Source organism: Gymnodraco acuticeps, unplaced genomic scaffold (genome assembly GCF_902827175.1).
Source record: "Gymnodraco acuticeps unplaced genomic scaffold, fGymAcu1.1, whole genome shotgun sequence".
Lineage (NCBI taxonomy): Eukaryota > Metazoa > Chordata > Actinopteri > Perciformes > Bathydraconidae > Gymnodraco > Gymnodraco acuticeps.
The window spans coordinates 170591-185126 of record NW_022990631.1 but is presented as its reverse complement, the minus strand read 5'-3'; the positions used below and the strand labels follow the sequence as shown (position 1 = coordinate 185126).

General features: G+C 38.4%; 1 protein-coding gene across 3 annotated transcripts; it reads right to left on the bottom strand.

Annotated features, from left to right (window-relative positions):
• Window positions 1-1316: 1316 nt before the first annotated feature.
• Window positions 1317-14401, bottom strand: ap1ar (adaptor related protein complex 1 associated regulatory protein). Of its 3 annotated transcripts, none has more exons than XM_034229186.1 (10): window positions 14205-14401; window positions 12553-12601; window positions 12428-12454; window positions 11717-11742; window positions 11532-11628; window positions 10613-10711; window positions 9221-9285; window positions 6164-6231; window positions 5910-6032; window positions 1317-4665 (listed from the first exon to the last, which is right to left on the bottom strand). In XM_034229186.1, exons 1-10 carry the CDS (start codon window positions 14273-14275, stop codon window positions 4394-4396), a joined length of 897 nt encoding a protein of 298 aa, XP_034085077.1. In that variant the 5' UTR covers window positions 14276-14401; the 3' UTR covers window positions 1317-4393. The 3 variants fall into 3 exon arrangements, with proteins under 3 accessions (XP_034085077.1, XP_034085078.1, XP_034085079.1); XM_034229187.1 differs by having other exon boundaries at window positions 9221-9282; XM_034229188.1 differs by lacking the exon at window positions 10613-10711.
• Window positions 14402-14536: the final 135 nt, after the last annotated feature.

The following is a 14536-nucleotide window of genomic DNA, read 5'->3' as shown; positions in this document are numbered from 1 at the left end:
CTATATGATGAGGGGGGGAGTATGTGAGAGAGAAACTCCCTCTGGAGGGAACAAAGGGATTTTGCAGGCCATTTACACAGAAACATTTGTCTATATAGGGCAACTACACATCAGCGATGACAAATATGAAATGTGGGGTTCCTCAAGTCTCCATCTTAGGACCACTGCTTTTTAATATTTATATGCTACCACTGGCTCAAATAATGAAAAACAATGCCCTTAGTTACCATATGCAGATTGTATGATGTCCTTTTGTTGTTCTGTTGTTGATGTTTTTATGTCTTCATGTGGAACCTACTGCTGCAGGTCTCCCTTGAAAAAGAGATCATTGATCTCAATGGGATTTCACCTGGATAAATAAAGCTTTTGAATGGAATTGAATTGACACCCAAGTTTATATAAAAATGTCACCATGCAGGAGACTATTCTCTGATTAAAACATTGAGTAAGTGCAGTGAGCACATCAATGACTGGATGAGTAGGAACTTTCTCAAATTGAACAAAAAGACAACTGAGATGATTGTTTTTGGAGCAAAGGAGGAACGATTAAAAGTCATTGCAGAGCTTCAGTCAGTAGACTTCAAAACAACGAATAAAGCAAGAAATCTAGGTGTAGTGATGGACTCCGACATTAGTTTTAAGTCACATTACAACAGTTATTAAGTCTGCATACTATCACCTTAAGAACATATCTAGGATTAAAAGACTAATGCCACAGCAGGATTTAGAAAAGCTTGTCCATGCTTTTATCTTCAGCAGGCTCGACCACTGTAATGGTGTCTTCACAGGTCTCACTAAAAAAAACGATCTCCTGCATAACTATGAACCGTCCAGGAGTCTCAGGTCTTCTGGGACGGGGCTGCTCTCTGTTTCAAGAGTCAGAACTAAACATGCAGAAGCAGCGTTTAGTTTTTATGCCCCGACAATCTGGAACAAACTCCCTGAATCCTGCAGGTCCGCTGCAACTGTTGATACTTTTAAATCCAGACTAAAAACGTATATTTTTGACGCTGCATTTGAGTGAGTTGTTCATATTCACACTGCAGTATGGCTTTTATTCATGTATTTTATACCTGTTGTGTTTATTTTATGATCTTTGCTTTTTAAATGCCTGTTTTGAAATGCCATTTTATAATGTGTTTCTACTGTAATTATTCTTAAATGTCTTTTATTTTATGTTGTAAAGCACTTTGAATTGCAGTGTGCTGAAAGGTGCTATATAAGTAAACTTGCCTTATAACACACATGAAAGGGAAAACACCAAAGAGCATAATACGGACCTTTTGTGAATCATACAAATGAGCAGAAACCGTGAATAAAGATACTATAACCAACTTTAATAAAACATGATAAGCTGTACAGAGTAAATAGGCTTTGGTGCATGATCTTACAGTATTTCATCAGTATAGATTTCTTTAAAGGGATTTGGACCCTTGAAAATGTTCAGAGATGAAACAAAACACAAAGTAACACAGTGGAAAATAAATGAAAGGCAGCCGCATATTTTTTTTAACATGTATTGTAGATTATTTAATGTGTATTCTGATGAACTTGTACTTTTTTACAATGCTTTTTGAAGTTCTCTAAAATCGCCCTTAACTTTGGTTTGTCACTCTTGAGTTTTGTACTTTGTCCTTTTTAAGGCGATATTTCACACAGGCTAAATGTTAGAATGAGCTGTGCTTCATCTCAAATTGTATTTGGTCATTACACTGTAGGTGTTGCAAGATGCATTTTTTCTATATTTTATTTCAAGCTCAGTGTGACAAGGAATGTAACTGTACAGAAAAGTTACAGTGATTAATCAGAAATAATGTTATCACACCAAAAGTCAATGTGTTCAACATTTCTTAAATGACACACTCAAATAAAAAAATAAAAATCAACTTGGTCTTGTCTACACACTTCAAACAGCAGTGCCCATTCCTCGGATCAGTTTTCTCCTCACACACACACACACACACACAATACAAATCATTTCAGTGAAAGTTTTCTAAGAGATAATAACACCAAAATCAAAAATCAGAGTGCAATCAGTGAACTACCTTTGATTCAAACAGGTTAAATAATCAATGTGAAGCACAAACGTCTGCGAAGGTCTAAGCACAGGAAATAGATTCATGTATACAGCAGATTCCTCGGGAGAGCAGCATTATATCTATTCATATTATTATTACGTCACATTTTGAATGTTTCCTGACCTCCATCTTTTCACATTATCTCCACAAAATATTGCTTTAATTATAAACGATAAATGATGTCATATCAAATTAAATAATTGTAACACCTAATGCCAGAAACCAATCAAATCAACAGTAATTGTTCTAACCTGGTACATTTGTTCCACATATGTTGTACATTCTGCAGCTATTCCTCTGTATATCAGAATCATTATCCACAATAACGAAAGATACAGTTGAAGAGAATTACTGGAATTAAGATGAGATGGCCAGTTTAGATATTTCTGAAATAGGGAATGTATGCATATATGTAGAGATGCATAAAAACACTGTCCTTAATAATCCATAATATATTATGTGTTGTGGCAATGATGTCGCTGTTCTGTGCTATTGTTTTTTAGCTAAAAGAAAATGGTATAAAATGTTTTTTGTTGGCAGATGTTATAAGAAATATGTATATTTAAAAACATAAAACCACTGTGCTTTTGACTGCAAATGGACAGTGAGTGTTTCTTTATTCTTGTGAACGCTGACCTGAATATCGATACATTTAATCAAATATGAAAGCCTTTGAATTTGAATGGGTGTCTCATACATTACGTACCATATTTGTTGATCTTCTACAGTTATCAGTTACGCAGTCTTACATTTGACGGGCCCCATATTGGCAATAATCCTCTGACTTCGTGACATCACAAACCCCAGGACTTATTTTAGTGGCCGCTTCTTTATGACATGCTCTGGCTTACCACCTTCAATTAAACAGTACAATACAATTAAACAAAAAGTATAAATGTTGTCAACAATTTAGTGATGATAATAACAAAACACCACCCCGAGCGACTGCAGAAACAATCTTGGGTACAGGCTTGAAATGTGGAAACAGTGGCTGTGCTATTACACTGCATCATCAACAGGATACAAAACAAAAGTCAGGATAGTCTGCTGCTGCTAGCTAGTAGGGACGTAAACAACACATTTTGTATTGGTAAGATATATTAACTTTTCCTAAAAACACATTTGCTGATATCACGATTTTCCATTCAGTTTAGGGGTCTGCATTCGATATGGGACAATATCATAAACCTGTTTACCACAGTCAGTTTCTATTCATATAAACTCACTAAAAGCAACGATAATATTATTTGACAATTGTGTGAATGGGCTCTTTTATGAAAATCTGATTTTTTATGTATTTAAAAAAATAAGGGCTTGTCTTATATGTATTAATGTTTTCACTTTGCGTGGATGATAACAGCTCATTAAACACTGAATGATCCAGATCAATGTTTTGTTAGAGCCCTACAAAACAGTTAGGATAGTTCAAATGCAGAGACATGCTCATGCCGGGCTTTAAAAAAGAACAGTAATAACTTACATCGAGGGAAATGTGTAGTTTCCGTCAGTGATTAAAACACACAGCGTTTTTTATTCCTCGAGTATGTCGGAGTCTTTTCTGTATTATTGCCTGGGCACTGTCTGTGCATTTTAAATAATAATCAGGGTTTGTTTTATCAAAGCGCGTTGAAAAAACGTTGGTGCATCTCTTTGTTGTCGTCAATGAAAACGTTTTTGCTTGCTACTTTCACCTTGTGTTGTGTGCCGTAAACTCCTCGGGATGAAATCATTTCCAATGCTGGATTATCGAAACTGTACCCCACTGTAGCTAACATAATCTGACTTTAAACCGCCTTGAGGTACATTTGTGTGGCACTTGAGATTTCAGATAAGTCGTTTTTTTTCATTTTAACTGTTTAAGGATCAAGGTTTCTGTTGAGCTGCATTCACTTGATACACGAGGTTCGGGTGCAGAGCCTTGCTGTGAAAACAGCGAGTTTAGATTAGTTACCTATGATACCTCCCTGCTAGCTTAGCCGTTTTACCACGAATCATGTGAATGCAGCTTTAAGCTAACGTTGGCACTCATTCCAGTTGCCTAGAATTTCTTTTTTACACAATGTCTCAAATTGTAATGGATGGTAACTGATCTGTTTAATTTACAATGTATATATGGTCGGCTAATATGGCAAATGAAGGCACTGAAAAAATGAGTATTTGATAAAGACATCACTACAACGAACTGTAGTGAGTAGCGTGACGTATTCCTGCAGCGTCAGAGTGCAGAAATAGGAAGAGTTTCCATTCGATGAGGCAGACGCTGGTGAGCTTGGACATAGAGAGGACAGAACAAACGTCTCCTTTGGTGCTGAACACTATCTGTCCTGGAGCTCCAACTTGAGGCCGCGGTCCGACGCGTCCTCGGAGGGAGTGTCTAGGACGGGATTGACGAACCCTTCGAATTCAGTGTCTAAGCTGTCCTCTGGGAGCGTACTCACAAAATCGTTCTCCCACTCCAGTGCGTTGGAGTCCTCCGAGGTAGAAGTGGGCCCGCTGGTCACCTGCTTGCCCCCGGGCTTCAGGGCGGCGCGCAGGATGTCCTCCTCCGTCCGGGACCTCTCCCAGGCTGGAAGAGCACGATTGATTCCTGCAAAGAAAGGACGGCAGCTTTTCATTCTGACAGCAGAAGTCACTGAAGTCCAAAAATGGCAGCAGGCAGTAATCTGTTCCACTGTCCAAACCGAATTTGAAACTTAATCAGTTAATCAAGTTTTATCGAAATATGGACAATATGGACCAAAACAATGTTTGGTAAAGGCTAACTTTATACAAATATAATTCAGAGCAATTATTGTGGTGCTGCCGAGAAGAATACAAAAAAACCTTGCTTAGTAAAAATCATAGAAATTGTAAAAAAAAAAAGTCAAACCATGATCGTTTGAATATATTTTTCAATGATCATGTGAATAATGTTTCAAAAATGATCATTCCCTCTCATATAACTTAGAGGCCATTTATGTACAGTATGTACGGGCTGTAGTGGATGCAACTACACTTCAATCAATTGATTTGTTGATGGGGGGAAACCTGCACCTTTTCCGTGGTTACACAATGCACTACATTCATTCACGAGTTATTAAACAATATAAAAAGCTATTTGCAGCAAATTAAATGATTTTTAATCTTATTGAGTTACTGTGTTTTGTGATATTTGAACAATAACAGACTCAAAGCCAACCTGCCCAAATCATCATGATTTCAGAATATATACACACACACACACACACACACACACACACACACACACACACACACACACACACACACACATACATGTCATTTTTAATTAAAGAGCTTTTCAAGAAACTCAAAGACACTTAGAGTGTAAAAAACAAAATTCTACCAATGCAAATTCTGGTTGTTTTTTTTTAAACAGGGGGCACACATTTTAATATAATGTGTATTTCAATAGGAAAAATAAAAATAAATATTGTTTAAACATTTGCTCATTCATATAATATGATTATATATTTATATACATTTATAACCTTTGGACCACCTGACATATCAGGAGTGTATCAAGATGATTAGAAGAAACATAGTGGTGACCAAGAACAGCACAACACACTAAGGTCATCAGAATTGACTGCCAAACCTAAATAACCCTGATGCTTGTATTCAATACTGTTTGTTTGCACTGAGCACAAACAGCTGCTCTTCCTCTCCCCCCCCACTTTGCTGCAGTGTCATTGAAAACAGAATTGATTTCTGCTGAGAAATGACCAGAGCCCGGGTCTGGAGGCCGGGAGCGTTCTGTGATTGAATCAGTCAAGATGTCACCAGAACCTTTGATGGATTAGTGATTTGCGACAGATGAAATTAATCCCTCACCTTCCTCGTCTTCCCACTCTAGATCCAGCGAGGTGCCGTCGTCGTTGGTGGAGCGCGTCTTGGTGGTGAAGTCCCAGCTGTACTCAGTGTTGGGGGTCACCACGTTCGTGTCCGACGGCAGTCCTGGAAATAAAGAGTCAATTATTACAACAGGGAGTAACTCTAGATTTCTTTCATAGGAACTAACAAACACCTTGTATGTATACCTATGTATTATTTGTGCTAATATTACCAAGGCCAGGTGGGGCACTTACTGTTGCTCCTGAAGGCGTCCGACTGGGCCTTCACATGATGGAGGTAGACGTCAAAATCCCCAGGAGCCCTGGAATTGGCCATGACAACAATCAACACAACTGGAAGAGCAGTCACTCACTTTGGAATTGTTAAGACTTTATAACACAGCTTAATTGATAATTGATTCTAATTGGTCAATTTGGACATTCAGCGGTCTGCTCTTTCTGTTGAAGGACTATGTCGAACCCGGGTCCTCTAGACCAGGGGTTCCCAACCTTTATTGTGCCAAGGACCGGCAGATACATTAAAACAAAATCGCGGACCGGTTGTCAATTTGAACTGATTTGAATATTTACTCACCACCAGCAGGTAGCAAGTGAGGCTAATTGTAGCCTATGTAACAGCCTGAACAAATACTAGAACAATATGCATCCAAAACATTAACAACATTTAAAAAATAACCGGTGTTGTTTTTTTGGTTTTTCTGAAAAACGGAAAACCAAAAAACCGACGTTATTCAGTTTTTAAACCAAAACGGGAAAACAGATAAATCAACGTTTTGGTTTTGTTTGTATGATTTACGGATAATCCAGTGAATGCTGGGAAAACGAGGAGAAGGCGCATTATGAAGGAGGTGTCCGGTCGCCAGGGTGTGTGTGTGTGTGTGTGTGTGTGTGTGTGTGTGTGTGTGTGTGTGTGTGTGTGTGTCACTGGCATTTGTTTTCAGAATATAATATGATAGTGTTGTTCGTTCCGGTGCACGTCCGACAGCAATCGAGATTAAACTAACTTCTTTTGGGAACACCCGCATATAGGTTACCTATGGAGTTAGCCTGCTGTGTGTACATTACTGTTCATGGTCATTTGAAAACAAATGCCGGTGTTGGACAGACACAAACACACCGAACACACAGAGCCGAGCTGAGCAGAGCACTACACACACACACACACACATCATGCGCCTTGGTGACTGGACATCTCCTTCATAAAACTAATAAAAGAGGGAGTAATCGGGCAGTTCGATGTGTGTAGAGGTGTGTGTGGTTAACACGTAGCAGCCTGCAGTCACTCTTAAGCTGTTCTGATGAAGGTAAACACAGCGAAGGCGGTGCGTAAAAAGGCACATCTTTACCCGCTGGTGCTTTACTTCTCAGAGGCAGAGTTACAGGTCCCGCTGCCTCCTGATGCTGCAGCCATTTCATGAAGTGAAGGAGGTTTTCCTTCTAAACAGCTGCGGGCAGCAGATACCGTGAGAGTCCCGGACATGAATTCATAGATCAAGGCAGACTGGTTTACTCTCCTGTTTTGCCAATCCGGTGCTTAAACAAATAGCTCTACACCCCTGGCCGACATGTCCTTAAAATGAAGTCCGAGTTTGAAATGTATCTCAAATAATGTATGCACTGCCATTTCCCCACATCAACATAACAGTCTGCAATTAAACGGTTGTCTCCTGTGCGCTCCTCTTCCTACTTGGCACACCGGTAACTTTCTCGTGCACACGAGAGGCTGAGACCCTGAGCCGCCGAATCCCTCGGAACATCATAAAAGCCATTTTCAACGGTTTTCTGGTGAAAGATTAATTAGGTTACTGGATGAAATAATATGACTGGTATAGGTGCAAAAATTAAACACTTTTAAAAAAAAATATTATGATAAAATATTTTTATATATTTATAATTCTGCAAATATTACGATAAACTCACTATTTCGCGGCCCGGCAGACCGGTACCGGTACGTTTTCCGCACTTTCGTGGGAATATCTCCGCAATGGAGCGAGCTTAACGAAAGTTTCACTTTCGATGCATGATATAGCCCAGCGCAACACCTTCGTCACAATTTCTATTTTGTAATCATCTTGCGACCCCCACTCGGGGTCTCGCGACCCCCACTTTGGGAACCCCTGCTCTAGACCCCCTGGAATACTTTTTTTGTTTTTTCATTTTTATATTTGTGGAGGGCAAAAAACTCTGGATTCATTATGGCTAAACAGACAGGAAGTAAACACTAACAGGAACACAGCAGTGGATCTGGCAGTATTTAAAGACTGGTTAATGGAAAAGAAAATGACTTTTGACAGAGCAGAAAACCTTCATCAGTTTCAACTGTTGCTATGCAGTAAAAAGGGCCCTTTTCTCTTAGCGGGAGCAACATGACATTTTTAAATCAATAAAATCCCATTTAAATTAATATGGTGTGTCAAATTAATGATTTATTTAGTAAGTAGCTACACAAAAATGACGGGCTAGCTGCGTTTTAATCCTTACTTAATTTATAGTGCTTTAACTGGAGAAACAAATGACATGATTGTAGTAATGTGTTTTTATTACATTTTACAGCACTTTGGCTCGACCAAAAATCGCTTTTAAATGTGCTTTATAAATAAAACTTGATTTTATTTGATGATGATTCAAAATAGATTTTCTGCTGAGATCTTCAAAAATAAATAGGTAAGACCCCTGTCTGCCAAACATCAACACAAATATCATACATCTAAATCAGTGCTTCTCAAAGTGTGGTCCGCGGGCCACTGGTGGCCCGTGAGCGCCCCCTAGTGGTCCGTGAGTATAATTGGTAACATTTCACATTTGAAATAAATAAATAAATTTAAGTTTTCCACACTCTCGCGGGAATATCTCCGCAATGGAGCGAGCTTAAGTTTCACTTTCGATTGCATGATATAGCCCAGCGCAACACCTTCGTCACACATGTTACCACCTGTTTGTACCATTTTCAGGCGATTTATAATCTCTTCTAGAAAAACGATGTGTTTTTGGATATTTGTGGAGTTAGGTGGTCCTTGGTATGAAAAAGTTTGAGAAACACTGATCTAAAGGTTTGGATAAATGGTTAATTCCATTTTTCTATCCGATTGATTTGTCAGATGCTGGAAGTGCTAATTCTTCCCTCATCAGCAGTCACATCAGCAATGAAACATATTGCCCCTTCAACTACATCCAGCGTTACTAATTATATCTACTTGAGTGCGCCTACTGAAGCCTTAGCAGAGCCTCATGACCGCAGCGTGTCCTCAGCCACACAGCCGTCCTGTTGTCTGATGAACTTTAGTGACTCACTTTCTTTGCTGCGTTTCTCCGCCGGAGCCATCTGCTTTCCCCCGTGTCCTCTGGGCAGGCAGCTGCTAAAAAAAAAAAACACACAGATCGAGTAAAAAGATTCTTCTCAGAACGAAAATACAGACTTAAATTGAAAGAAAAAACACATTATTTGGTGCCATTAAGGAAACATGTTAGCAAACAACAGAAACAAAGCGACAGCAGAGAAGCAGTTGAATGAGGCGTGAAAAGCAAAGAAAGTCCCATACTCATTATTTCACTTTCAATGAACGCTATATCCCCTGGAGCATGTTTTACCCTGAAATAGTATAGGAAATATACAGCCATAATATTTGTTTTGCTGCAATACTATTACATTCCAATGGGTCACATTTTTCTATTTGTGATGAGGACTGTAATGGAAAAAATAGCAAGGCAAAAATAATGGTATTATCTGCAGCACTGGCCTTGTATTTTCTCCTTTGTCTCCTTGTAAAGGAGGGTAATAGCAGGTTTTATGTCTGTTTGCACTTTAGGCCTTGCTGTACATTGTACATCATCTACTGGTTAATATATATGTACTGTAAGAGAGCTTTCTTGCCGTTCTACTAGAAAAAAAATGTTTGTTCGTTTACTAGAAAATATATATATCTTTTTACAATAAGACATGTTTTCGGTGTGCAGTATTTCATTTTACATTATTTTATTTAAAGGTGCCCTATTATGCTAATGTTAAGGTCAGGTTTCATATTAGTATTTCGTTCCTCTACTGTGACATGTCTCCATGCTCTAAGGTTCAAAAAGCCCTTTATTCTTCTCATACTGCTGCAGCACCTCCTTTCACCCTTTGTCTGAAACCAGAGGCCAGTCTGCTCTGGTTGGTTAGCTGTCTTATGATTGGTCAACGGATTAGAGATCTCCCAATGTAAATGCAGAAAACCCTCCTACAGGGAAGGGAAACCCCTAAAAAGCATAATAGGGCCTCTTTAAATTTGACATGTACACAGTCTACTTATTCCTGCATTTTTACTTGCACTATTTAAGTATTTTTCTTGTATGTTTTAAGTATATTGTATAGTGCACTTTTGGAAGAGCCTCAGACTTTTTGGAAAGTTTAGCATTGGCCAATAAAACCATTCAATCTTGAGTCTTTGAAATGACTAAACTACTGAAAGTTAGCTTTGTTCCTCTATGATAATTAAGAATGCTAACAAGTTGTTTGTCACGTAAATTAAGCAACAAGACATACAACGACAAGGACAAAAGGGCAACAAAAGACTGAACAGAGAAATGTCCCTTAAAGATAAGGCTGAGGACTTGAAATGCTGGAAGGCTGTGCACAGGGCCAGCGGGTTAGAGGAGTTAGTTTGTTTTAGTCAAAGTGGCAGAAGGGAGCGCTCAGTGCTGCCTCACCTCCTTCAACTTTCGTTCACGCGCCAACCTGGCGGCCTCGCGCTGGGTGGCATTTCTAGCCTCCTCTTCTAGCCTCAACTTCTCCTCTTGTGCCTCTAACTGGGCAGACATAACAAAAATAAAAAACACACAGAAAAAACACAGAACAGAAAATTACCAAACAGAAAAAACAATGCAGCAAATAAAAATAAAGCCAAATTATGACGCTGTGTTAAGGCCATTGTAGGTAAACAATAAATACCCTATAAAGTGAGGGGAGGGGGGAAATATTTTGTTAAAAATACCTCTAAATAAAATATTTGTACACTGAAACACTTAACTTTGCAAGGTTGGATCAACCCTATCGTACCTCCACTGGATTAAGACCCATACAAATTATACTTTGCAATATGACTTAGCAATAAGACAATATTTGTGAGTCCAGAATCTCTTCTTTTGATCCCGACTTCAAAAGAGACATTTGAATTCGGCCATTGGAGAAGAAAAGAAAAGTATACGTTGCACCTCCTCACTAACATGTTGTTTTCTCTGTCCTTTAAACTGGGATTGCAACCTTGCAAAGGGAAGTGAAGTGGTTAATATGATACACTATGTTTCCAAATGTATTTCTTTTAAATGTGTGAGTTTAATCTCATAAAAATTCAGATTTCTTTCTCACAATTCATACATTTATAATCTAGAGAATATATATTTTTTATCTAAATGTACCCTTTTAATATAAGTAAATATTCAAGTTTGTATCTCTTTAATTACTAACTTAAACGTGGAAATCTTTACTTTTTACCCGAAATGTCCCCCCCTTTTATAGATCTCTCAAATTACTGCTTCTTTTTTTCTTCTTTACCTACAATGGACTTGATACGACGTTGTAAAAAATAGGTCTAAAACATGAAATGAAATAAAAGATAGTGTGTCTCACCTCCGCTTGCAGCTTCTGGTCGATCAGGATCTGTTGATCTTGGAGCGCGGCGTAGCGGTGCTCCTTGAGGTTCTTGATCTCCTCTTCATTGATGGGCCTAATAAAAAAAAAAAAAAGTAGGTCAAGCGTTATTTTGTCAGAGAATATTTATGATTATTGTTTTGTATCCACACCAGATCTCTTACCTCGGGCAGGGCTGTGGGCTCTCAGCCTGCAATGCAACAAACACAACAGTTTATCATTACAGTAATAGTTATCAGTGTCAGATCCTCTTCCCTGCTGCAGGGTTTGACTCGAGTGCAACTACTCTGGAGACAGTAATCGAGTTACACGGTGATGCACAGTGGCTGCACCCATCATGTTCTATCCATCACTGGAGGAAGGCTAACAAAGTGACGTCTGAAAGTAAAGGGTATCCGGGGACTACCAGCAAAATCAGTCTAATCAAATATGTATTTGCATGTATTGTACTTACAAATTGAACTTTGCACAAATTGTACTCACACTACCTGAAGGGATCTAATTTAAATGTTTATCTAAATAAAAAAAAATAGCTACTTAATGTATAAAGTACCCTATGTATATTTGTTTCTGTTCCTAGAGTAGATTGGTCTATTATAGAGTATTCTAATTAATTATGTATATTTTATATTGTGTGTTCTTTAGATACTCTCTTGAGAGTTGTCTTTTCTACTGTGGATGTACATTTGCTCTTTATGTTTATTTTATTCTATTTGATTCAATTTTTCAAATATTTGTAATTAATGTGTAATGCTAACAATGCTGCTGTCTATTTATGTATCTGTCTGTCACAACAGTTGACAGAACAATATTTTCCTTATACTTATTTAAAGCTGTTATTTATGGAAACGTCATCATTACATGAACAAACTTACCTCATCACTCTCTACCAGATTTTCAAACTGCAAAATGAAAAGAGACACATATATAATATGTGACATTATACGGAAGAGTCATCTTTAATACCAAAACATAATGCTAGTAAATGCACGACTCACACCTCTATTGTATAATGTTCCCCTGTGGTGGTGCTCCGGAAGTATTTGGACCTGTAGGAATAATTGAGAGAGTTTAAACATAATCATCTTAAAAATGGGATGATGGCTTCAAGATGGAATTTAAAAAGTGGCCATTTGAAATGACAGAGCAGTATGAGGGTTACATTGTGAATAACTGCCAATAAAGAAGACAAAGCAGCTTCTGTGTTCCTAGTAGATGAGTATCAGCAGCTCTGGCACTTTATGCCAACATTAAGACCTTTTTTTGGTGCGGCTGTGATGCCAAGTTTGACATATTTTGCTCACTGATAGTGCTGTGACAGTAATAAATATATCGTGTAATAAATGCGTCTTCTGTAATAGTTACAACCAAGAATCATCTTCAGCAGCTTTACACAATAAAGCAGTAAGTAACACAACGTTTGTAACACAGTACAGAGATTCATAGATAAGCTTGGAATCATAACAATCTGTTCTCTTAGTTTATTTAATGTCCTGAAAGGTTTATATGCAATGGCATTTTATTGTGTTGCCAAGTCATGGAAAAATATGGTTCTCTTGGAGTTAACAGTTAATGGATTATTAGACACTGTCCATTTAACGGGGCAAATATCTGCTTCTGTCACAGCAAATAAGCACAGGTGTAACTTATAATATTAAAAATGGTTCAGTAAGTTCCATTTAAGTGACAGAGTAAGGGATCAGGGCCTTTTAACAGACTCCTACAAATCCATTGCTGCGTTAATTAGCATTATTGATCACACCTGTGCTTGAGTGCTATGACATGTCAGCAGTGCAATAGGTCAATTGCTCTCTTTTGGCTTATGTCCTTGATTAAGTTAAGATGTATTTAAGCTTAAGGATGTCCACTTTGGGTTTATATTCTTCCTTTTATTTGACTTTGTTGTGTGTTGCACAGAACCTGGTCCTTCATGTTTTTAATCCTGATTTTAAAGACCTGATTTCTTTAGACCTAATAAGAGCACTTAAAGTGGACGTTTACAAAATGTTAATGCAGGTTTCCAAAAAACTGCTACCTATACGTGTATCTGTCAGCTCCAACATGTTAACATATGGATACAGAGTATACCCAAGTGTGAAAAAGCAAGCTGCTAGAAGAGAGGAAGCCTTCTGTATTTTAAACAAAGAACAGTCAGACCAAAACACATGAATTATTAACTCAAATTTGGTGACATAACTGGGTGCAAATAACGCATAGAAACAGAACATTGATTCCCAGCATATTTTCGAAAATACATTCAACTACAATGTCCAAATATAAGTCTACACTCATTGTGAAAGACTTATAGAACAACCGTTGCTCAGTGTTTTTTATGCTACAGTGTAGTGCTAATTTAATTAGACCTAGCTAAACTACATGACCACTGTTGACAATAGGGGTGGGGTCTGAACTGTTGGACTGTCCGGCTGCAGGTTAGACCCCACACAGACCCTAGCCTCACCACTAGATAACCCTTATCTCAGGGTAACAACATCCCCACCAGGTTCACATATACAGCTGTCACTAAGTCTTAAGTGGAGCCACTTATCGACTAACTAACTTTGAGCTAACGTTAGCTGTAACCGGATGCCGCTGCTTCACAGATGCTTTCATGCTAGTTAGCACAGCTAGCTAATGTCATGTTTCACTCACCCGCCTCCTCTCTGGATCCTGTTAGCTTCTCTCCTGAAGAACCCAGCACAGTATGCCCAGCAGTTACCCATCGCATTTTCAAAATATGACTATTATCTAGCAGCCTACTAGCTAGTAAAGTCCTGACAGATGCTGGTGCATTGGTGTAGGAAGCTACATCTCCAGTCCTGCTCCAGCAGCCACTTCCTCTCCCGATGATGACACAAGTGTTCGATACCACCACCTGCTGACGATTTTTTACGTTTTTTCACAACTTCAAAACAGTTATTGATAGAAATTGCCATTTTGACAGGCAAGAAGCTACACGAATTGGACCCCCCCTCTATTTGTTA

Coding starts and splice junctions, on each gene's coding strand:
- ap1ar (XM_034229186.1), bottom strand. CDS start 14,275: ATGGGTAACTGCTGGGCATACTGTGCTGGGTTCTTCAGGAGAGAAGCT. Junction 9,286..10,612: donor GTGAACGAAAGTTGAAGGAG/GTGAGGCAGCAC, acceptor TTTTTTTTTTAG/CAGCTGCCTGCCCAGAGGAC. Junction 4,666..5,909: donor AGAGTGGGAAGACGAGGAAG/GTGAGGGATTAA, acceptor CTTTCTTTGCAG/GAATCAATCGTGCTCTTCCA.